Here is a 22,392-nt window from a genome sequence, read left to right as displayed (position 1 = left end):
TCTATAGGGCTTGAGATCTGAGTAGATGCTGGTTATCAGGGCGAGTAAGGAGTCAGATAACACTGAGGTTGTCAGGTCAGGCTTCTGGGAAAGGTGGTGCCATTCACAGAAACAGGGAGATCAGACAGGAAATTTGGCAGGTTTGGATTTGGATGATAGATTGAGGGGCAGGTGGGTATTCTAGGGGGCCATCACAGGTGGACATCTTGAAATCTGGGTCTAAGATTGGAGCCCAGTGTTTGAGAATTCGAAGGTCATGGGTGCCTTTGGAGAGTAATTGCGGTAGAGAGGCTAGGAGGAAGCCACAGCGAGAAGAGAGGTTGAGCTAGAGCTGCCCGGGGTCGGGGGTGGGGGTGGGGGCTGGAGGGAGGAGCAGTGGGAGGTGTGGGTAGAGCTGGTCATGTGCTCTTCCTTAGGTGCAGAGGGAGCCGAGCTGCAAGAGGATTTTGAGGTGGAGGGGGGTGAATTTGAGGAGCTCCCCAAAGAAGACTCTTTTGTACAGGATTAGGTGAAATCATCTGTGAGTGAAAAGGATGAGAAGGATTTGGTGCCAAAAGCAAGCAGAGGTTTGGGACAGCAGGTGTGGGAAGTGTAGAGAGAGCCGAGAAAAGGTGAACCAAACCAGAGGCTCGATGTTAGGAATTTTCAGTGACTCCGAACAGCATGGTTTTGTGGCTTTCCAGTAGTTCTTGGAGACCATAAAGTAGGATTGGAAGGAGTAGGCCTTGGGGCTTTTGAGGACTGGGAATTAGGAGAAGTCAAGGGCACGGGGAGAGTTGAGAAGCTCCAGGGTGTTAGGCAGTCATTGGTCCAGAGATGGAGCAGGGGTGAGGAAGACCCTGTGTGTAGGCTATGTGAGTTCTGGCAGTAGGTGGGAGAGACGGTCAAAGTTAACAGTCTAAATGGCAGTTTGGAATTATTGATGGCTTTCAATTATCAAGCTAAATCTCCTTATTGAGGGGACGCAAGCACAGAACCAACAGAGAGCCCTAAAGATGTTCTCCGGCAGGTGGCCTGGCCTTGTAACACTTGGCTCTTTGCTGCCTGTTTTGCTCATCTTTGAAACAGGAACAACTAGAGCCTACTTTAACCTTGGTATGGTGCTTTACCAGTGATTCTGTGCTGTGTACAGTGTCCTGTTTCATTAAGCATTGTTATTTAATGTAAACATTTTGGGGCAGCATTTTTCAAATGCCGCAAGGTTACAAGCACGTGTTTTATGAGCCCCATTTACTCCCTGTTGTGAATTAGTATAATTTAGTCTACACTCCCTCTCCACACACGTTTTCCCCCTTTCATTTTGTAAAGTCAGATTTTCACTTTCTTTAAAGCAGGAATGAAGAAGACCCTGCAGGATGAGATTGACGCCATCCTGCGGGAGAGGATTATGGTGCTTGACGGAGGGATGGGGACCATGATCCAGCGGCACAAGCTGAGTGAAGACGACTTCCGAGGACAAGAATTTAAAGATCACGCCAGGCCCCTGAAAGGCAACAATGACATTTTAAGTATAACTCAGCCCAATGTCATTTACCAAATCCATAAGGTAAAGCATCCCCAGGTTCTTATATTTTCATCCTGTCATTCCGAAAGGCCTTTGGTGTCCTGAGGGCAGACCACTGGGCCAAGTGCTCTGGGGGAGACAGAAGAAAGGGGTGATTTGTTCAGATAGAGGTGGCTTATTCAGAAAGCAGGTTTTGGGCACCATGTAAAAGTCGTGCACGGTATTGAGCATTCAAGATAAGGAAATGAGGAGGGCAGGTTTTCTGCCTTTTGAGGCATTTCAACGACAGTGAAAAACCGTAAAATTCTGGATGAATTAGGGTTTTTACCTACACTAACTTATTTAAGTCACCACAACAGCCCTGATGAAGTAAATCTGAAAGGTAGTTGTTATTCTCATTTTGTAGATTTGGAAACTGAGCACCTCAGAGTTTAAATAACTTGCCTGACGTTACAGAGGTTTACTGACTTGAAGTCCCGTGTTCTTTCATGCCGTTTTCCTGTCTTTAATAAAAATGACTAGCCTTGGTCAGGGAACTAAGATCCTGCAATCTGTGTGGCATGACCAAAAAACAAATTAAAAATATGGCTAGCCAACATAAAGAAATCAGAAGTAAGTAACTGGGTATTGCTAGACTTTTAAAATTTAAGAATAAGTGTAGGACTAAACTGTTTCATAGCTTATCATGGGAATTTCATAGGATTATGACTAGAAGAGATAATAAGGTGATTTAATCTGTTTTTCTGGTCTGGATTCAATTTGAAGGACAAACATATTTACCAGGGAAGTAAGAAAGTTTTATCTTTTGGAGAAGGACATTGTTATAGGTGTTTCAGACTTTTTTTAAAAAATTGAGGCATAATTGACAAAGAACATAACATTGGTTTCAGGTGTACAACGTCATGATTTGAAATTTGTATATATTGTGAAATGGTCACCATAGTAAGTCTAGCTAACATCTGTTACCCTACACAGTTGCAAATTTTTTTTCCTTGTGATGAGGATTTTTTTTTTTTTTTTTTTGCCTTTATTATGTTGAGGTAGGTTCCCTCTATGCCCACTTTCTGGAGAGTTTTTATCATAAATGGGTGTTGAATTTTGTCAAAAGCCTTTTCTGCATCTATTGAGATGATCATATGGTTTTTATTCTTCAATTTGTTAATATGGTGTATCACATTGATTGATTTGCGTATATTGAAGAATCCTTGCATCCCTGGGATAAATCCCACTTGATCGTGGTGTATGATCCTTTTAATGTGTTGTTGGATTCTGTTTGCTAGTATTTTGTTGAGGATTTTTGCATCTATATTCATCAGTGATATTGGTCTGTAATTTTCTTTTTTTGTAGTGTCTTTGTCTGGTTTTGGTATCAGGGTGATGGTGGCCTCATAGAATGAGTTTGGGAGTGTTCCTTCCTCTGCAATTTTTTGGAAGAGTTTGAGAAGGATGGGGATTAGCTCTTCTCTAAATGCTTGATAGAATTCACCTGTGAAGCCATCTGGTCCTGGACTTTTGTTTGTTGGAAGATTTTTAATCACAGTTTCAATTTCATTACTTGTGATTGGTCTGTTCATATTTTCTGTTTCTTCCTGGTTCAGTCTTGGAAGGTTATACCTTTCTAAGAATTTGTCCATTTCTTCCAGGTTGTCCATTTTATTGGCATAAAGTTGCTTGTAGTAGTCTCTTAGGATGCTTTGTATTTCTGCGGTGTCTGTTGTAACTTCTCCTTTTTCATTTCTGATTTTATTGATTTGAGTCCTCTCCCTCTTTTTCTTGATGAGTCTGGCTAATGGCTTATCAATTTTGTTTATCTTCTCAAAGAACCAACTTTTAGTTTTATTGATCTTTGCTATTGTTTTCTTTGTTTCTATTTCATTTATTTCTGCTCTGATCTTTATGATTTCTTTCCTTCTGCTAACTTTGGGTTTTGTTTGTTCTTCTTTCTCTAGTTTCTTTAGGTGTAAGGTTAGATTGTTTACTTGAGATTTTTCTTGTTTCTTGATGTAGGCTTGTATAGCTATAAACTTCCCTCTTAGAACTGCTTTTGCTGCATCCCATAGGTTTTGGGTCGTCGTGTTTTCATTGTCATTTGTCTCTAGGTATTTTTTTATTTCCTCTTTGATTTCTTCAGTGATCTCTTGGTTATTTAGTAACGTATTGTTTAACCTCCATGTGTTTGTCTTTTTTACGTTTGTTTCCCTGTAATTCATTTCTAATCTCATAGCGTTGTGGTCAGAAAAGATGCTTGATATGATTTCAATTTTCTTAAATTTACTGAGGCTTGATTTGTGACCCAAGATGTGATCTATCCTGGAGAATGTTCCGTGCGCACTTGAGAAGAACGTGTAATCTGCTGTTTTTGGATGGAATGTCCTATATATATCAATTAAATCTATCTGGTCTATTGTGTCATTTAAAGCTTCTGTTTCCTTATTTATTTTCACTTTGGATGATCTGTTCATTGGTGTAAGTGAGGTGTTAAAGTCCCCCACTATTATTGTGTTACTGTCGATTTCCTCTTTTATAGCCGTTAGCAGTTGCCTTATGTATTGAGGTGCTCCTATGTTGGGTGCATGTATATTTATAATTGTTATATCTTCTTCTTGGATTGATCCCTGGATCATTATGTATTGTCCTTCCTTGTCTCTTGTAACATTCTTTATTTTAAAGTCTATTTTATCTGATATGAGTATAGCTACTCCAGCTTTCTTTTGATTTCCATTTGCATGGAATATCTTTTTCCATCCCCTCACTTTCAGTCTGTATGTGTCCCTAGTTCTAAAGTGGGTCTCTTGTAGACAGCATATATATGGGTCTTGTTTTTGTATCCATTCAGCTAGTCTGTGTCTTTTGGTTGGGGCATTTAATCCATTCACGTTTAAGGTAATTATCGATATGTATGTTCCTATGACCATTTTCTTAATTGTTTTGGGTTTGTTTTTGTAGGTCCTTTTCTTCTCTTGTGTTTCCCACTTAGAGAAGTTCCTTTAGCATTTGTTGTAGAGCTGGTTTGGTGGTGCTGAATTCTCTTAGCTTTTGCTTGTCTGCAAAGCTTTTGATTTCTCCATCAAATCTAAATGAGATCCTTGCCGGGTAGAGTAATCTTGGTTGTAGGTTCTTCCCTTTCATCACTTTAAGTATATCATGCCACTCCCTTCTGGCTTGCAGAGTTTCTGCTGAGAAATCTGCTGTTAACCTTATGGGAGTTCCCTTGTATGTTATTTGTCGTTTTTCCCTTGCTGCTTTCAATAATTTTTCTTTGTCTTTAATTTTTGCCACTTTGATTACTATGTGTCTCGGCGTGTTTCTCCTTGGGTTTATTCTGTATGGGACTCTCTGCGCTTCCTGGACTTGGGTGGCTATTTCCTTTCCCATGTTAGGGAAGTTTTCGACTATAATCTCTTCAAATATTTTCTCTGGTCCTTTCTCTCTCTCTTCTCCTTCTGGGACCCCTATAATGCAAATGTTGTTGCGTTTAATGTTGTCCCAGAGGTCTCTTAGGCTGTCTTCATTTCTTTTCATTCTTTTTTCTTTAGTCTGTTCCGCAGCAGTGAATTCCACCATTCTGTCTTCCAGGTCACTTATCCGTTCTTCTGCCTCAGTTATTCTGCTATTGATTCCTTCTAGTGTAGTTTTCATTTCAGTTATTGTATTGGTCATCTCTGTTTGTTTGTTCTTTAATTCTTCTAGGTCTTTGTAAATCATTTCTTGCATCTTCTCAATCTTTGCCTCCATTCTTATTCCGAGGTCGTGGATCATCTTCACTATCATTATTCTGAATTCTTTTTCTGGAAGGTTGCCTATCTCCACTTCATTTAGTTGTTTTTCTGGGGTTTTTTCTTGTTCCTTCATCTGGTACATAGCCCTCTGCCTTTTCATCTTCTCTATCTTTCTGTAACTGTGGTTTTTGGTCAACAGGCTGCAGGATTGTAGTTTTTCTTGCTTCTGCTGTCTGCCCTCTGGTGGTTGAGGCTATCTCTGTGATGAGGATTTTTAAGATCTACTTTCTTAGCAACTTTCAAATATACAATGCAGTAGTATTAAACAATAGTCACCATGCTGTACATTACATCCCCATGACTTACTTATTTTATAACTGGAAGTTTGTACGTTTTGACCCTTTCATCCATTTCCCCTTCCCTCCACCCTCCACCTCTGGCAACCACCTTCCTTCTTTTTTATAGCTCAGTTATATTCCATTGCATATGCATATAACATTTCCTTTATTCAGCCATCAGTGGACACTTAGATTGTCTCCATATGTTGGCAGTAAATAATGCTGCAGTGAACATGGGGGTGCATCTGTCTTTTTGAGTTAGTGTTTTTGTTTTCTTTGGGTATTACCCAGAAATAGAATTGCTGGATCATATAGTAGTTCTATTTTTAATTTTTTGAGGAACCTGCATTCTGTTTTCCATAGTGGTTGCACAAATTTACATTCCTGCCAACCGTGCGAGAGGATTCCCTTTTCTCCACCTCCTCACCAACACTTGTTATTTCTTATCTTTTTGATAATAGGCATTCTGATAGGTGAGAGGTGATATCTTGTCATTTTAATTTGCATTTTCCCTGATGATTAGTGATGTTGAGCATCTTTTCATGTACCTGTTGGCCATCTGTATGTCTTCTTTGGAAAAATGTCTATTCAGATCTTCTGCCCATTTTTTTTTTTGGCCGTGCTGCGAGGCATGTAGGATCTTAGTTCCTCGAGCAGGGATCAAACCTGCACACCCCCTGCAGTGGAAGTGTGGTGTCTTAACCACTGGACTGCCAGGGAAGTCCTGTCTTCTGCCCATTTTTGAATTAGATTGTTTGGATTTTTTTTTGCTACTGTGTTGTATGAGTTCTTTGTCTATTTTGGATATCCTTATCAGACACATGATTTGCAAATATTTTCTCCCATTCAGTAGGTTGCCTTTTCATTTTGTTGATGGTTTCCTTTGCTGTGCAGATACTTTTTAGTTTGATATAGTCTCACTTGTTTATTTTTTGCTTTTGTTGCCTTTCAGACTCTTCTTAAAGAAAAAAAACTCAAACAAATCAGTGATTAAATGATTTATTGAGGGTGGAAGGGATCCTTCTCTTGGGTGATCAAGACTTTGTTCTAGATCAGATGCAGAATGGTTTTCATTTGAAGAAGAGCTAGGAATGCCTTTCCTTTGGTCATAATGGAAGTTGTAGTTACTGGAAGATTTTAAATTGGTCCTTGAAGAGTTTTGGTTCTACGAGTTTTTCTGTGAGGCCTGAGAGTACGTAGTCAAATAGCATTATAAAATTCCAGTATGTTGTGGATTGGGAATGCCATCATGGGTATGAATTGCTTGGCGTGGTTACAAACATCAGTTCTTATTATGCAGTTGGTGAAATCACCACCCTCCCCCAACCCCCGACACCCAGCCCAGCCCAGCCCATGACTTGTGGTTTTGTCCTTATTCAAGTGGATTATCACTAGAGTATGAGCTTCCTGAGGGCAGGAATTTGGGCCTGCTTTTCACTGCTGAATCCCTACTGCCTAAAACAGTATCTTGCACATAGTAAGTCAGTAAATTTTTTTTTTTAATAAATTTTATTTATGTATTTATTTTTAGCTGTGTTGAGTCTTTGTTGCTGTGCGTGGGCTTTCTCTAGTTGCGGCAAGCAGGAGCTACTCTTCGTTGCGGTGTGCAGGCTTCTCATTGCAGTGGCTTCTCTTGTTGTGGAGCATGGGCTCTAGGCGTGCGGGCTTCAATAGTTGCAGCATGCGGGCTCAGTAGTTGTGGCTCGCAGGCTCTAGAGCGCAGGCTCCGTAGCTGTGGCACACGGGCTTAGTTGCTCCGCGGCATGTGGGATCTTCCTGGACCAGGGCTCAAACCTTTGTCCCCTTCATTGGCAGGCGGATTCTTAACCACTGCGCCACCAGGGAAGTCCCAGTAAATGTTTTTTGAGGGAACGAATCTTTGTCCTGTGAGTTAGGTAGGCATGTAGATAGAACAGCAAGTTTCCCAAGATAGGGACGTGAAGCAAAAATGACTTTAAATACCATAAGGTGTAACCTAGCTGTCCCATCCGTGGGGGAATATTGACTAGCTGGAGTTCTCTGGATGTAGAGACCGTGTCGTGTTCATGGGTGAGGAAGGGAAAAAGACTGGGTTATTTGCACACTTAGTTATTTCTAGTGGAGTTACTGACCATAGAGCTGATCCCCTGATACTTAATTTTAATGGAATGGCCAGGTTCTATTTGAAGTGCAAGTGTCTGACACTAAGCTTTTTTGATTGTAATGTAAGCGCCTGACATTAAGCTTTTGGTTGCTGAGGCATTGTTTAAGAGGCATCTATGTCAATAAACACCCTGCCAGCTGTGTGACACATCTGCTAGCTAAACATCACAGTCATTCCTGCCGAACCCACGCCTTCCCCCAGCTACCTCACTGTATGGCCCGGGCATGCCTGTACTCTCCAGGACCCATGGGCAGTAAACCTTGTTTGTTTTCAGAAGTTCCCTGATGGTTGTTGCTGAGGTGAGTCTTGCAATCATAATAAGAACCAATAGCGCCAGTGTAGCTGTGGCATTGGCTTGGTCCTGGCTCAGCACAGGCGGTAAGGGCCCATGTGAGTGCATCAGGCATTCCTAGCTTATCACTGTTGATAGGCTGAGACCAACAGGAACCAATATTTAAAACACCTGTTGGTAGCCTGTGGCCTTGCTGTCATTAATGGCCTCCTTTAATCTTGACAGCTTTCTATTGATACATGCGAAAACTGAGGGGTAGAGAAATTAAGTAGCTTGCCCATATCACACATGTTTTCAATTGGTGAGAATAGGCTTGTAATCTCAGGGGTGTCATATCCGGAGCCCATGAGTGGGATATTGTTCCGGGAAAGAAGGTGGAGAGAAAGGGTGAAGAGCTAGAAGGAACACCTTTTAAACTTTATATTATTTAAAATTTTAAATCTACATACAATTGGAGAAAATAATAACTAGGAATTTAGAAATATTTTTTCCCTAATTATAAAGACAATATGTGTTCATTGTTACAAACATAAAATGTCTAGCTAGATGCTGTAGAAAGCATAAAGGAGAAAATTAAAACCACCTGTAATATCGATACCAAGACATAATTGCCATTCACATATTTTAATTTATATTTCAGTCTAGTTTTCTGTGTTTGGATTTTTAAAATTAAATTTGGATTATTATTACTTCATACTATTTTATAATTTGCATTTTTTACTTAATACCATGAGCATTAAATATCCTGAGACATGGTTTTAATAACTTCATAATAATCTATTCTACATATATGTCATCATTTACTTAACTAACCTTATTCTTGGACATTAAGGTTGTTTTCAGTTTTTCTTGCTCTTTGTTGAAAAACTAAATTTTAATTTGTTCTTATAAAACAGAACCCATAGATAAGAATAAATTCCCTTTTAACCACTATTCCAAATTTCTGTTTTTTCCCCAGAGATAACCACTTATACTAGTTGGTGTATGTCTTTCCAGATCATTTGTTATGCATTTATGTATATGTATATATTACGTATGTATGTGTATACATATAGATATCTGTAGAAAACTCAGTACTATTTGTGTGTATGTATGTTTTAAACTTAATGGTGTCATGGTTTACGTATCAGTCAATTTTGTTTTTCTACTCAATACTTTTGGAGATTTTCTGTGTTACTATATGTAGATATATGTGCACACTGTTTTTTAGCTGCCACATAGCATGTAATAAGATGGACATATTACAGTTTATTTAGCCATTTCCCTAGTGATAGATAGTTGGGATGTTTGTGACTTATTATAAATGTGTGAACCTTGGTTTTCATTTCCCAGCTCTTCTGCAAACAGTGTCCATCTGCTTAGGTGGGGTTGGGCTTACTCACTTTTGGAAGATCAAGAGATTCCAGAATTTTCATCGGATTGAGGTTGAGATGGTGTCCAAAGAGTGAAACAAGACAGAAAGGTTTCAAACAGGGAGAACCGGAGGCACCGAGGTCCTCAGGGTTTCGTAAGGGTGCAGGTGTGGCTCAGAGGGACCAGGAGCTGTGGACTGAAGCGACTGTGGTCAGAATCAAGATTGCAGAGATAGTGCCCTTCTCAGCGGGGCTCTGACCGCGCTGAAGCAGAGAGCTGGCAAAGGGACAGAAGGAATGTTTGTTGAGGGCCATCGTGTGCTAGAAGCTTGGCGTGTGGTCTGTACCATCATCTGGCCACCCGGTGAAGTAGGGTTAAACTACTTTCACATGAGGAAACTGAAACTCACAGAGTTTAAGGAACTTGACTCAATTCACTCCGCAAGTGAACTTTGTCTGAATTCAAGTTCTGTGTTTATTTATTCATACCACAGGCCTTTCTATGAAATCCGTAGGTCTTTTTGCATCCCCAGCCTCTATCTAGTACAGTGCCTTGCACTTAGTAAGTGGTCAAAAGATGTTTGGTGGCCTTGGTGAGGAAAAGACTAGTTTATTGTTGGGGGACAGGGATTCTAAAACTCATAGCATTGACATTGCTTTCTCTCGTGGCAGGATTACTTGCTGGCTGGGGCAGATATCATTGAAACAAATACTTTTAGCAGCACTGCTATTGCCCAAGCGGACTATGGCCTCGAACACTTGGTAAGGATTTCATTTTTCCTTGTATCTAAGATACTCATGAGCGTTTGCCGCATTGGTAATTGCTAGTGAGAAAACCAGCCAAAGCTGCAGAGTCAAGCTAATGCCTAGTTATGTATTATTTGTGGTCAGATGGGGAAAATGGTTAGAATCGCTTCTGCTTATAAACACAACAGCCCATTCATTTTCCAGCTGGTTTCTTTATGGGCAAGTAATAATCAAATAAAAACGATACTTATTATGCAGTGACTGTGAATGAAAGCATAATGATTGGCCATGTGCACAGTGCTGTGAAGCCTTTTTAAGTCGGGTGACAGATTTGGTTTCCTTTTTTAAAAAAATGGTGGAAAAATACAGGTAACATAAAATTTACCATTTTAACCAATTTTAAGTGTACAGTTCAGTGACATTAAGTACATTCACATTGTTGTGCTACCGTTACCACCATCTGTCCGTGGAACTCTTTTCACCTTGTAGAACTTAAACTCTGTACCCATTAAACAATAATTCCCAATTTTCCCTTCCACCTCAGCCGTTAGAAACCACCATTCTACTTTCTGTTTCTGTGAATTTAACTCCCCTAGCTACCTTATGTGAGTGGATCATACAGTTTTTGTCCTTTTGTGACTTATCTTGTTTCACTTAGTTTAATGTCCCCAAGGTTCACTGATGTTGTAGCATGTATCAGAATATCGTACTCTTTCGAGGTTGAATAATATTCCACCGTATGGATATGCCACATTTTGTTTATTCATTCATCTGTTGAGGGACATGGGCTGATTCCACCTTTTGGCTACTGTGAACAATGGTGCTATGAGCACGGTGTACAGGTAATCTGTTCTTCATCCCTGCTTTCATTTCCTTTGAGCATATATACATAACCAGAAGTAGAGTTGCCGAACTATACACTAATTCAATGTTTAATTTTTTGCGAAACCACCATACTGTTTTCCACAGTGGCTGCATCATTTTGTATAACCGCCAATAGTGTACAATGTTTCCAGCTTTTACACATCTTTGCCAGCATTTGTTCTGTTTCTCTTTTTGTTTTTTCCTGATAGTAGGCATCCTAGTGGGTGTGGGGTAAAGGATTTCATTTCTTTTTAGTCAACAAGATGCTTCCATATTCAAATTTTGTAAACTGATAATGATGAAAATATATGGTAGATGCTGAGGTCCCCATTTCTGGGTGGGATTTTTCCAGAACGTGCCTCTGTGTTCATGCACGTAGTCCTGAGTGCTCTGACACTGTTTTCCCTCCTGGTGATGGGGCTTTGTGAAATCACTTGCCTTGTGGGTTATCAGGGGAATTATTTGAGGGCAGGAGTTGGCAAACATTTTCCGTTAAGGGCCAGACAGTAAATATTTAAAGCTTTGTTGGCTACGTACAGTCTCTTTTGCAACTACTCAACGCTGGCATTATAGTGCAAAAGCAGCAACCAGGACATGGAAGCAACCTAAGTGTCCATCATCAGATGAATGGATAAAGAAGATGTGGCACATATATACAATGGAGTATTACTCAGCCATAAAAAGAAATGAAATGGAGGTATTTGTAGTGAGGTGGATGGAGTTAGAGTCTGTCATACAGAGTGAAGTAAGTCAGAAAGAGAAAAACAAATACAGTATGCTAACACATATATATGGAATCTAAGGGAAAATAAAGGTCATGAAGAACCTAGTGGCAAGATGGGAATAAAGACACAGACCTACTAGAGAATGGACTTGAGGATATGGGGAGGGGGAGGGGTAAGATGTGACAGGGTGAGAGAGTGGCATAGACATATATACACTACCAAATGTAAAACAGATAGCTAGTGGGAAGCAGCCGCATAGCACAGGGAGATCAGCTCGGTGCTTTGTGACCACCTAGAGGGGTGGGATAGGGAGGGTGGGAGGGAGGGAGATGCAAGAGGGAAGAGATATGGGAACATATGCATATGTATAACTGATTCACTTTGTTATAAAGCAGAAACTAACACACCATTGTAAAGCAATTATACTTCAATAAAGATGTTTAAAAAACAAAAAAAAGCAGCAACAGACAATACGTAAATGAATGGGCTTGAGTGTATCTCGGTAAAACCCGCAGGCGCTACTTTGTACGGTTCTGCATGCTTGCTTTATTTCCTAGTGAGAGGGTTCATGGCCCTTCTCCAAATTCTCAAGAGTTTCATAATCTACAAAAACTTAAGACCCACTGATGCCAACCATTGTACGGTGTAGGAAGCCAGGACCTGGAGGAGTTCCTAAGGGAACCACCCGGGCAGGTAGTGACAGAGCTGGTTTTAGAACCCAGGTCTCCTGTCTCTGAAGCCCCTGCTTTTTCCATTACTATGCTATTTTCTAACTCTCAGAATATTTCACTACATCAGCTTATTCTGACATGCCAGACGTCCAGAGATTGCCCTTTTTGCCAGATGGCTCATGGTTCTGTGGAAGACCGTAAAAGCAGTTCCCAAAGGCTCTTGCCTTTCCTGTCGCCCTCAAGGCTGGGGCCGCTGGTAGGCCTTTTTGACTAAGATTTCATTCAGACCTCAAACTAATTCACTCCACCTTTCCTTACTGAATAAAACTGTGTTTTAGAAGGTCATGAATTCCTTATTTATTTTATGGAGGGAAAGAAGGACAAACTAACATTTGCAGTTGGTGTGTTAGGCCTATAGGATGAACAAGTGCTCTGCGGGAGTGGCCAGAAAAGCAGCTGAGGAGATCACTCTCCAGACAGGTAAGGAACAGTTTTCTCTCTTTTTTTTTACAAAGATGTTTCCTTTGACATCCTCAGCTATAACATACTGTCCTTACTGCCCCTTTTCCTTTCGCGACAGTTGGCCTACAGCAGCACTGCAGACACCATCACGTACTTGTTTGTAGGTTACTTCTCTGCAGTTTCATAGTCAAGCATTCAGTGTCCCTCTGAATTGACTCTGTTTCCTTGGGCCTTGGGCTCAGGGTTTACGCTGTGTTTACTCTGCTGGGTGTTTTATCCTAACCTTGTAGCTAGAACCGTGACTTCCTTGTACATTTACAGCTAAAATGATTTGTCTCCCTTTGGAAGTATGTCTTTTGGTTATTGAGGCACAGCTGTTTTGGTTACATTGGTGATCATTAAGATATTTGATCTTCTCGCTTGAAAGCTACCCTCATCCCTGTGATTTTGCCTTATTTAGGTAAAGAGAGATCATCTTTTGAGCGTGTTCTACTTCATACCACTAGTGTCTTTGAAGGCGCTGTGTAGCACACAAAGAGGGTGGCATGAGAGTCAGTCTTGCTGGGATTTGAAAAGTGCCTCCCCGAAATAACTAGCCTCCTGGCTGGCTGCCATAAGAACACTTGGGCACCAGCTGGAGGGGAGGCTTTGAGGGCGGGAAAGGAATAGAAGAAATACATGGAGCCCCTGAAGATTTGGAAACGTGAAATTGTTGCCAACAGGGAAGACGTAAAGCAAAATTGTTGGGAAGTTAGACACAGCATACTAATGAAGACTGAAGCAATTTATAGGAGCTCCGTTTCTGAGAGATAATGTTGAAATCGGAAGGGCATAGACTGTTGCCCCAACAAAGTCACAGGTCAGAGGCTATCAAACCAGCTGAAGCAGGGAAAGACAAGGACGTTTTTCTTACACCCACGTTATTGTTCAGCTTTGGGGAAGATAAAGAATATCGGGGCTTGTAAGCTGTTCAAAGGCTGGGCTATCAGCTAGTGGGTAGTTGGCTCCAGTTAGATGGTAAAGAATAACCACCTGGTTAAAACCACCAAAGGTGATGAGCACTATGGCCCTGCCCTGTGTTCCGATATGTAAGGAACACAACATCTCCAGCTCCTTTAGAAGCACCTAGACTCTAGCCTAGAGGAAAGCTTATTAAAACATTCTTGAAAGAGTTTTAATGTGAGATTTGATCTGCTTCGTACTTGAATTTCAGGCTTTATAATTGTTCATCGTGATTTAATATTTTCCCCCAGCAAAGGCCCTGCAGTACAGCAGTGGAGAGCATTTCAAGATCAATGCTACTGTGAGGAACTTTTGCAAAACCTATGTTCACGACCTTCAGGGTTTCTTAACAGTAGGGAGAGAGAGCATTTGTCCAAGCATAGCTATGGTGATAGAAAAGGATTACTAACTGAAATTCTTTGAAGCCACATGTGTGAGAATTCAGAGTTTTTTGGGTTGGCTTGGCGGTAACATGTGCACATACTTTATATTTCATAATTTCCTCAGTGGGATCCAAGACAGCCTCAAAATCAAACATCTATTTGCAGTAAAATCTATGAATCGTCCACTAAGTGAGGTAAAGACTATAAATAGCCTCTTGTAGTTTAGGAGAGGTCAAGTTTTGTTGTCAAATGAATTAAGGAAAAAAGTGGGGCTTTTGCGCTTTTTGGATTTCAGAGTTACGGACAAAGGATTATATACCTGTGTTCTAGGGGAAATCTGATAGCGTATTAACTTATGAGCTGTTTAGAGATTTCACACTTGTTTTTCTTTTCCTAAAGGAATTAAGAGATATGTGGCAGGAGCTCTGGGTCCAACTAACAAGACACTCTCTGTGTCCCCATCTGTGGAAAGACCAGATTACAGGAACATCAGTGAGTATGAGATATAATCATTGACCTTGGGCAAGTACCTCTGTGTTTCAGTAATCTATAAATCTGTAAAATGGGGCCAATACCAACATCTACTTAAGGATTATTGTGACTTAAGGGCTTACAGCAGTCCCTGGAATGTAGTAAACATTAAAATAAAAAGTGAGCTGGGCTTCCCTGGTGGCGCAGTGGTTGAGAATCTGCCTGCTAATGCAGGGGACACGGGTTCGAGCCCTGGTCTGGGAAGATCCCACGTGCCACGGAGCAGCTGGGCCCGTGAGCCACAACTACTGAGCCTGCGCGTCTGGAGCCTGTGCCCCGCAACGGGAGGGGCCGCGATAGTGAGAGGCCCGCGCACCGTGATGAAGAGTGGCCCCCGCTTGCCGCAACTAGAGAAAGCCCTCGCACGAACCGAAGACCCAACACGGCCAAAAATAAATAATAAATAAATAAATAAAGTAGCTATAAAATTAAAAAAAAAAAAGAACTATGGTCTCTTGCAGCAAAATTTGGATTTAAAAAAAAAAAGTGAGCTATTATTAGTCATAGTATTGGTATTATGCATTTTGAGCCTGCTTTCAAAGGTGCATGTTGTTGTGTTTGGGCTTCTTTATCAGCTGCAGAAATGAAACCAATCAAAATAAAACTTTAGACTGAGAAGTTGAGCAAATATAGACACCAGGCCTTGGTCAGTTATAGAATAACCCACTAGACTCCCACTTTATTTATCAGAAAGCAGTCCAAGCTATATATGCATACTAGCATTGTAAACGGTGTAAACCACCATCTATAAGCATACTTGCATTGAGAGTGTATGAAAAGTCTAGAAATCTAGGTCAATTTCTTAAGCATCAGACTACAAAAAAACAAAAAGTATTAAATGATCAGAGCAGAATAGTAATGATACTACGTGTGGTAATGAATTCTGTGTAGAAGACAAGTTCAGGCAAGTGTGGATTGTAGGTTTTGGTGACATACCACACTTTTCCACTGGGGGTTGCTCATTCTGGGCTGACGTGTGGCCAGTCCTCCCTCTGGTCTAGGTGTGGCAGTGAGGAGCTAATGTTTCCTGTCTCTTGTGCTGAATAGGATGAAGTAGGCTTCTCTATTGAATATATGAGCATCTTTTCTTTCTTGGGTGAGAGATCAAATGGGGAGAGGGGTGACCTCTCAGATGGAAGTAGACAAGACATTTCTAACAAAAATTTTATCTAGGAGTGATTAGACTCTTTTGTGTTTGAGACTGAAATTGCCCCCCAGGCAGGTTTCTTCTCTGACAGAGTTGGTGTCAGAGGGCAGGAGCAAAATCTACAGCACTGCAGACTTTTACCCCAGAGGGTGTGAGAGAATGTGATGCAACCGGTGTTGTATCCAGATGAGTGTGACACGTTTCTCTAGTTGTTCCTCACACTCACCCCTGAATTGATTAACACCATCCCCAGAAAGATCTGTTTTAAAGATCTTAAAAGTAAGAGCCAGGGCTCAAGAAATCATACACCTTTCCACCCAGCCACTCATTCTCGGCTCACACATGGGAAGTGAGCCCGTGTGCTAAGTGTTTAGGAGCATCTGTGTTCAGTTTGCTGGTTTAACTTCCATCACTGCCATGTTTCTTTTGTTGCCCTGAAATTATGCATTAGAGACCAGCAGTGGTCAGTTCACCTGGCACCAGGCCTGAGCTCAGTGTGTCCTGGGCTTTCAGAGGATGTCCGTGACTAATGTCCTGGGTGTGGTTTGGTTTTTGCAGCATTTGATGAACTCGTTGAAGCATACAAAGAGCAGGCCAAAGGGCTTCTGGATGGTGGGGTTGATATCTTACTCATTGAAACTATTTTTGATACCGCCAATGCCAAGGTGAGTTAAAGGAGAAAAAAGCGGCTAGGCTGGGCTGGGGGCTGGGGTGCATCCCCTAGTGTAGTGAGGAGACTGTAATAGCCATTATTAAAGTTAAATCAAATTCCTTGATTCCATTTTATTCTTGAATATTTTTAACTGAGTCCAGTAGAATGAGGGAAACTTCAAAAGGTTATGTTTCTAACTTTTAAAAAATGTTTTTTTAATTATGAAAGTAAATATTTTCATATATAGCTACTATATGTACATAGATGCATAGGTAATAAATATATACGCATGGTTCTAAAATTCAGAAGACACATAAATGGGAATTCCTTGGCCGTCCAGTGGTTAGGACTTGGCGCTTTCACTGCCAAGGGCCTGGGTCCCATCCCTGGTTGGGGAACTAAGATCCCGCAAGCCGTGCTGCTCGGCCAGAAAAGAAAGAAAAAGACATATAAATGTATGGAGTAAAAAGTAAATATCCTCCTGTCTCCTATTCCCTGGGTATTCAGCCGTCTTCCCCAGGGACAACTGCTATTACTGGTGTGAGGGTCCTGACAGAGATTCCATGCAGATAAAAGCATGCGTGATGCGTGTGCGTATGTGTATGTGGTTATATTCTTTGTATATGTACAAAGGTACATAAGTGTGTGGAATAAAAAGTAGATATCCTCATACATACGTTTTTGCACAGTGTCTCTGAAGATAAATTTCTACAAGTGAAATTGCAAGATTTAAAGGGTCTGGGCACTGTTAATTTTGATTTTTAGTGTCAAATTCCCTCTAAGATTGTACTCATTTATCCTCCAATCAGCAAGCAGTGCACAGTAGTGCTGCTTTCACCACACCCTCTCTGTTGAACTTTTTGATCTTTTACAATCTGATAGCTGAAAAATACTACCTCACTATAGTTTTAATTTGTGCCGTCGGCCCTCCGTGTCAGTGGGTTCCGATGTGGAATGACCTTGAGCATTGGAGGACCTTGATGTCTGGTCCCGGAACTTAATAAAACATGGACGGTACAGATTAACATGGGATTTGTGCCTTTACAGCCCATTCTAGCTCATACTCTTTTTTGCAATGACATACACTGTTGGTTCATATACCTACCATGTATATATGAGGCTGTGGAAAGCAGAGGCTTCTTATTTATCTATTTTTAATTTTGACTGAGCGAAAGCAGAAAGAGGAGCTCTTCAGCCCTTCCTCAGAGGAAGTATTAGTTCGTGGAGGGACTTTCAGTCAGCATTTGTTTTGTTGTAACATGTACAGTGTTACCCCTGAGAAAGGGGCCCTGGGGTTGTGCGTTATCAGGAGGACGTGTTTCTCCTCCTCCTCCCCAGGGAAGGTGATTTGTATCTTATCTGAAGAGGTCTGGGTAAGGGAGCATTCTCATCAGCCAGTTAGGCTGCCCTGTGTCGCAGTCTCTCAGAAACAAAGGTGTCCTTTTTCTCCGACAGGCAGCCTTGTTTGCAGTCCACAGACTTTTTGAAGAGGAATATGCTCCCCGGCCTGTCCTTGTAAGTTCTCAAATATTGGCATGATGAATTTTGGTTTTTATTAATATTGTCATTTTGAGGGTGGGGTTTTTGTTTTCCTGCCATGGAACTGTTGACAGTATCTTTTAGGAACGAGCTACTTGCTTGGTTCACCTCCCTTCTTCCACCACCTCTAGACCCCTAGCAGTCTTATCCGTGGAAATGTACAGAAAATGAATGTAGCGGTGGTTTGTGGAAGGCGGGCTATTCCAAAGAAGCCTGGCTGAACCGGTCCCCCGAAGCCAAAGGCTCACTCTCGTTAGGGCCCGAGGGCGGACGGACTGGCGTGCTGACCGTGAAGCGTCCAGCACCAGAGACAGCGTGCTGCCGGTTCAGTAATGCAACAGGCAGGCCCCCATTGCTTGGTGAGAATAGAATAGAGTCAAACAAGGGGTGTCAGATGGATCAGATGTGGAACAGCAGGAGACCAGGATAACCTGAGGTATCTGTGGGGAAGTCTTCTCCAGTGGGACTGGAGGTGTGAATCCTAAAGCTTTTTTGGACACTGCTTTTGTCTCCGTGACTTTCCCTTTTCTCTGTTTCTGTGGCTTTCCAACCCCTCCCCTGGGCACTGTGCATTCATCTGTTCTGACCGTTAAAGAAAACAGTGCTGCCTTGGAGTTTGAGTGCCACAGTTCTCTTGTAAAAAAACAAAGAAAGTCAGCTTGCTCATTTTATTTTGTTTCTGTGACTGTATTCTTAACTCAGGTCTATGCTGTTGACGGAGTTTACTTTGTTCAATTCAGATTTCAGGGACAATTGTTGATAAAAGTGGGCGGACTCTCTCTGGTCAGACCGGGGAGGCGTTTGTCATCAGCGTGTCTCATGCAGACCCACTCTGGTGAGTGATCATTCTTTTCTGACTCCATTCCTTTTGCGGGGGTCTCTTCTAATTTTAGTACGTGTGCTGCCGAAGCGAGCACAACGGGGATCTCTTCTGAAGACTACAGGCTGTGACCCGGGAGGGGACTGCTTCTCTGTATGTCTGTGGTACCACTTGCATGAGATGTTGTCTTTCCTTGAAGTACATTCTGACTGCCCTGAGGACGTCAGAAGACGCTGCCTAAATGGGTCGATTTGAGGGAGGGGGAGAGTTCTCATACCCCCTGGGCCCACCAGAGAGTTGCCTTTTTGTCTGTAAGTGTCCCCCTTATAGTTTAAGACTGGCTTGGCCCACTAACAACACTTTAAATCTATTATCAGCACTTAAAAACTTTGCAAGGTTTTTTCACTCCCTGCATGCGGAGCAACCAGAAGTAGCGTAGTTTGAAATAAGGTGGGAATTCTAAAGCTCAGATTTTTATCTTTAAAATTAACATGGCTTTTACATTCTAGTTTGAAACATCTCTCTATTTTTCTGATGAAAATGGTTTAAATTCTGTACCGTGAGTGAGATGGAAGCTCCAAGAGTCTATACAGTTTCCTCCTGTGCCTTTTCCGTGCACGTTCTACTCCTGCCTGGAGGCCGTGCCTGTCCTGCAGGGTCACCCCGCCACATGAGCCTTTCAGACCCATCTCTAGGGTGCTCTCTGGGGACCCGTCCCTCTCTTACCAGCCCAGGTCGATGTTCTTCTCAGAGCACTCTATTCACTGTTATTATAGCCTTGGCCGTAAAAATAAGAGTCATAGACATTTACTGAGAGTTTGCTGTGTGCCAGGCTCGGTTCTAAGTGCTTTATGAGAGTTCTCTCTTTTAATTTTGGCAACAACACCTTGAGGTAGCTGCTCCTCTTCAGATCTTTTGCTTATTGTTTTAGTTGGGTGGTTTTCTTATTGTTGAGTTTTAAAAATTAAAGAAAATATTTTGGATACCATGTATGTGTTTTGCAAATATTTGGTCCTAGTCCGTGGCTTGTCTTCTCATGCTCCTAACCATATCTTTTGCGGGGCAGAAGTTTGTAATTTTAGTGAAGTCCAGCTTATCATTTTTTTTTTTTCTTTCTTTCATGGATCCTACTTCTGGTGTTGTATCTAAAAACTCATCTCCAAACCCATGGACACCTAGATTTTTCTCCTGTGTAATCGTTATATATATATTTATATCTTTAATAGTTTTGCAATTTGCAATTAGATCTGTGATCCATTTTGCATTAATTTTTATGAAAGATGTAAGATCTTTATCTAGATTAATGTATTCAGATGTGAATGTCCAGTTGTTCCAGTACTGTTTGTTGAAAATGCAATCCTTTCTCCATTGGCTTGCCTTTGCTCGTTTGTCAAAGATTAGTTGACTGTATTTGTGTGATTCTGTTCCTGGACTCTATTCAGCACCATTGATCTGTTTGTCTGTGCTCTCTCATCAATACCAGAGATTCCTTTAGCTTTTCAGTGAGTCTTGAAGTCGAGCAGTACCAGTCCTTTGACTTTGTTCTTCTCCTTCAAGAATTGTATTAGCTATTCTGGGTTGTTTGCTTCATCATGTAAAGTTTAGAATCAGTTTGTTGATATCCACAAAATAACTTGCTGGAATTTTGACTGGCGTTGTGTAAATGTATATAAAATTGGGAAGAACTGACATCTTAACTATATTAAGTCTTCCTGTTGATGAACATGGTATAGATCTCCATTTATTTAGATCTGCCTTGATTTCTTTCATCAGAGTTTTGTAGTTATACACAAGTATTTCATTTGTTTTGGTGCCATTGTAAATAATGTGTTTCGTATTTCAAATTTCAATTGCTCATTGCTGGTGTATAGGTAAACAGTTGACTTTTGTGCATGAAGCTTGTGCTTTACAACCTTGGTTCTAAGAATTTTTTAGATGATTCTTTGGAATAGATAGTCTTATCTGTGAACAAAGACAAATTTTTTTCTTCCTTTCCAAACTTTATACCTTTTATTTTCCATCTTCTCTTATTGCCTCACCTAGGACTCCCAGCATGATGTTTAGCAGGAGGTGAAAGCGGGCATCCTTGTCTTGTTCCCGATCTTGCGGGGAAAGCATCTAGTTCTGTATCATTAAGTATGATGTTAGCTATAGGTTTTTTATAGACGTTCTTTATCAAGTGGAGGAAGTTCCCCTCTATTCCTAGTTTACTAAGAGTTTTTATCAGGAATGGGAGTTGGGTATTTGTTTGTTAAATAAACTTTTTATTTTGGAATAATTTCAGATTTACAGAAAAGTCGCAAAGATAGTACAGAGAATTCCCATATGCTCTTCATCTAGTTTTTTCTAATGAGACATCTTGCATTAACTGTGGTACTTTTGTCAAAACTAAAAGTATATTACTATTAACTAAACTCCTGACTTTATTCTGGTTTCAGGTTTTTCCACTAATGTCCTTTTTCTGTTCCAGGATCTAATCTAGTATATCACATTGCACTTAGAAACCACAGTAAAAGAAAAAAAGTAAAATGTGAAAAAATAAAAGATGACATAGTCCTGTCACTTCATAGTTAATTCTTGAATCCCTGAAGACTTCGGCAGCTCGCACTGAGTGTGATTTTGGAGGGGTTTAGCAGCTCTGCTTTGATTTGTTTTATTTTAGTCTGCAGTAAGTTTCATTTGCAAAACAGAGAGCCCCTTGGTTACAAATTAATTTATAAGAGGACAAATTCTAAGTCCAAGGTCACGTTGCAATTCAGTTGGAGCAAGGACTGAGTCTTGGTCTTTAAGGCCCCTGAAGTGGCTTCCATGTGCCATTAATGTTCCTTCTATCTCCAAGATTTTCCTTTTTCTTTCTCTTAAGTATTGCTTTCCAGTGTTTATTAGCAGTGGTAGTTTGCAGACATTTCTGTTTCATGCTATACCATTAACTAAACGGTGAACTTATTTAAGGCGTCACATCCGTAGGCAGGAGCTAATGTTGGAGACATGGGCAGAAATATTTAGTGTTGCAGGGAACTTCAGTGAGGTGGCTTTGACTGGAGCTGAATAAACGTGATTTGAATCAGGAGACTTACTATCTGCTTGGTTTTAAATATACTCCTTTCTTTATCATAACTTTTTATATGTATAAATACTTAGAATAAAAGAGGGTACTTCTAATACCTTCTTTTTGTTTTTCCAGCATTGGATTAAATTGTGCTCTGGGTGCAGCTGAAATGAGACCTTTTATTGAAACAATTGGAAAATGTACAACAGCCTATGTCCTCTGTTATCCCAACGCAGGTGTGTGTTTCAAGGGAGTCACACATAGGAAAATGCAAATACACAAGACATGGGTAGATAGGGTAACAGATCTGGATTAAAAGAGTTTGTTTTGCAGGTCTTAGTATATAGTTGACTTTCAATAGGAATTTTCTGAATGAAGAGTATTTGGGTCTAGACCACTGTTTCCCTCTAGACTTGAAGGAACAGTTTGGCTCAGCCTGAAAGGGTCAGAAG

General features: G+C 40.9%; 1 protein-coding gene across 4 annotated transcripts in view; it reads left to right on the top strand.

Moving 5' to 3' along the window:
* Nucleotides 1-22,392, top strand: part of MTR (5-methyltetrahydrofolate-homocysteine methyltransferase) — a 123,908-nt gene that overhangs the window by 5,622 nt on the left and 95,894 nt on the right. For 2 of the 4 annotated variants that reach the window (XR_005016783.1, XR_005016782.1), the window contains exons 2-9: nucleotides 1,332-1,546; nucleotides 10,021-10,110; nucleotides 12,766-12,835; nucleotides 14,602-14,694; nucleotides 16,439-16,545; nucleotides 17,988-18,047; nucleotides 18,812-18,906; nucleotides 22,076-22,176. Coding sequence is in view for 2 of the 4 variants with exons in the window: in XM_036828220.1 (XP_036684115.1) it covers nucleotides 1,335-1,546; nucleotides 10,021-10,110; nucleotides 12,766-12,835; nucleotides 14,602-14,694; nucleotides 16,439-16,545; nucleotides 17,988-18,047; nucleotides 18,812-18,906; nucleotides 22,076-22,176 (828 nt within the window). In the remaining 2 variants the exon portion in view is untranslated. Of the gene's footprint in view, nucleotides 1-1,331; nucleotides 1,547-10,020; nucleotides 10,111-12,765; nucleotides 12,836-14,601; nucleotides 14,695-16,438; nucleotides 16,546-17,987; nucleotides 18,048-18,811; nucleotides 18,907-22,075; nucleotides 22,177-22,392 lie in introns of those variants that run through there. The other 2 variants (XM_036828220.1, XM_036828221.1) reach the window with 2 other exon arrangements.

The sequence above is a fragment of the Balaenoptera musculus genome, chromosome 16, assembly GCF_009873245.2.
Source record: "Balaenoptera musculus isolate JJ_BM4_2016_0621 chromosome 16, mBalMus1.pri.v3, whole genome shotgun sequence".
NCBI lineage: Eukaryota > Metazoa > Chordata > Mammalia > Artiodactyla > Balaenopteridae > Balaenoptera > Balaenoptera musculus.
This window is presented reverse-complemented; position numbering and strand designations above follow the sequence as displayed.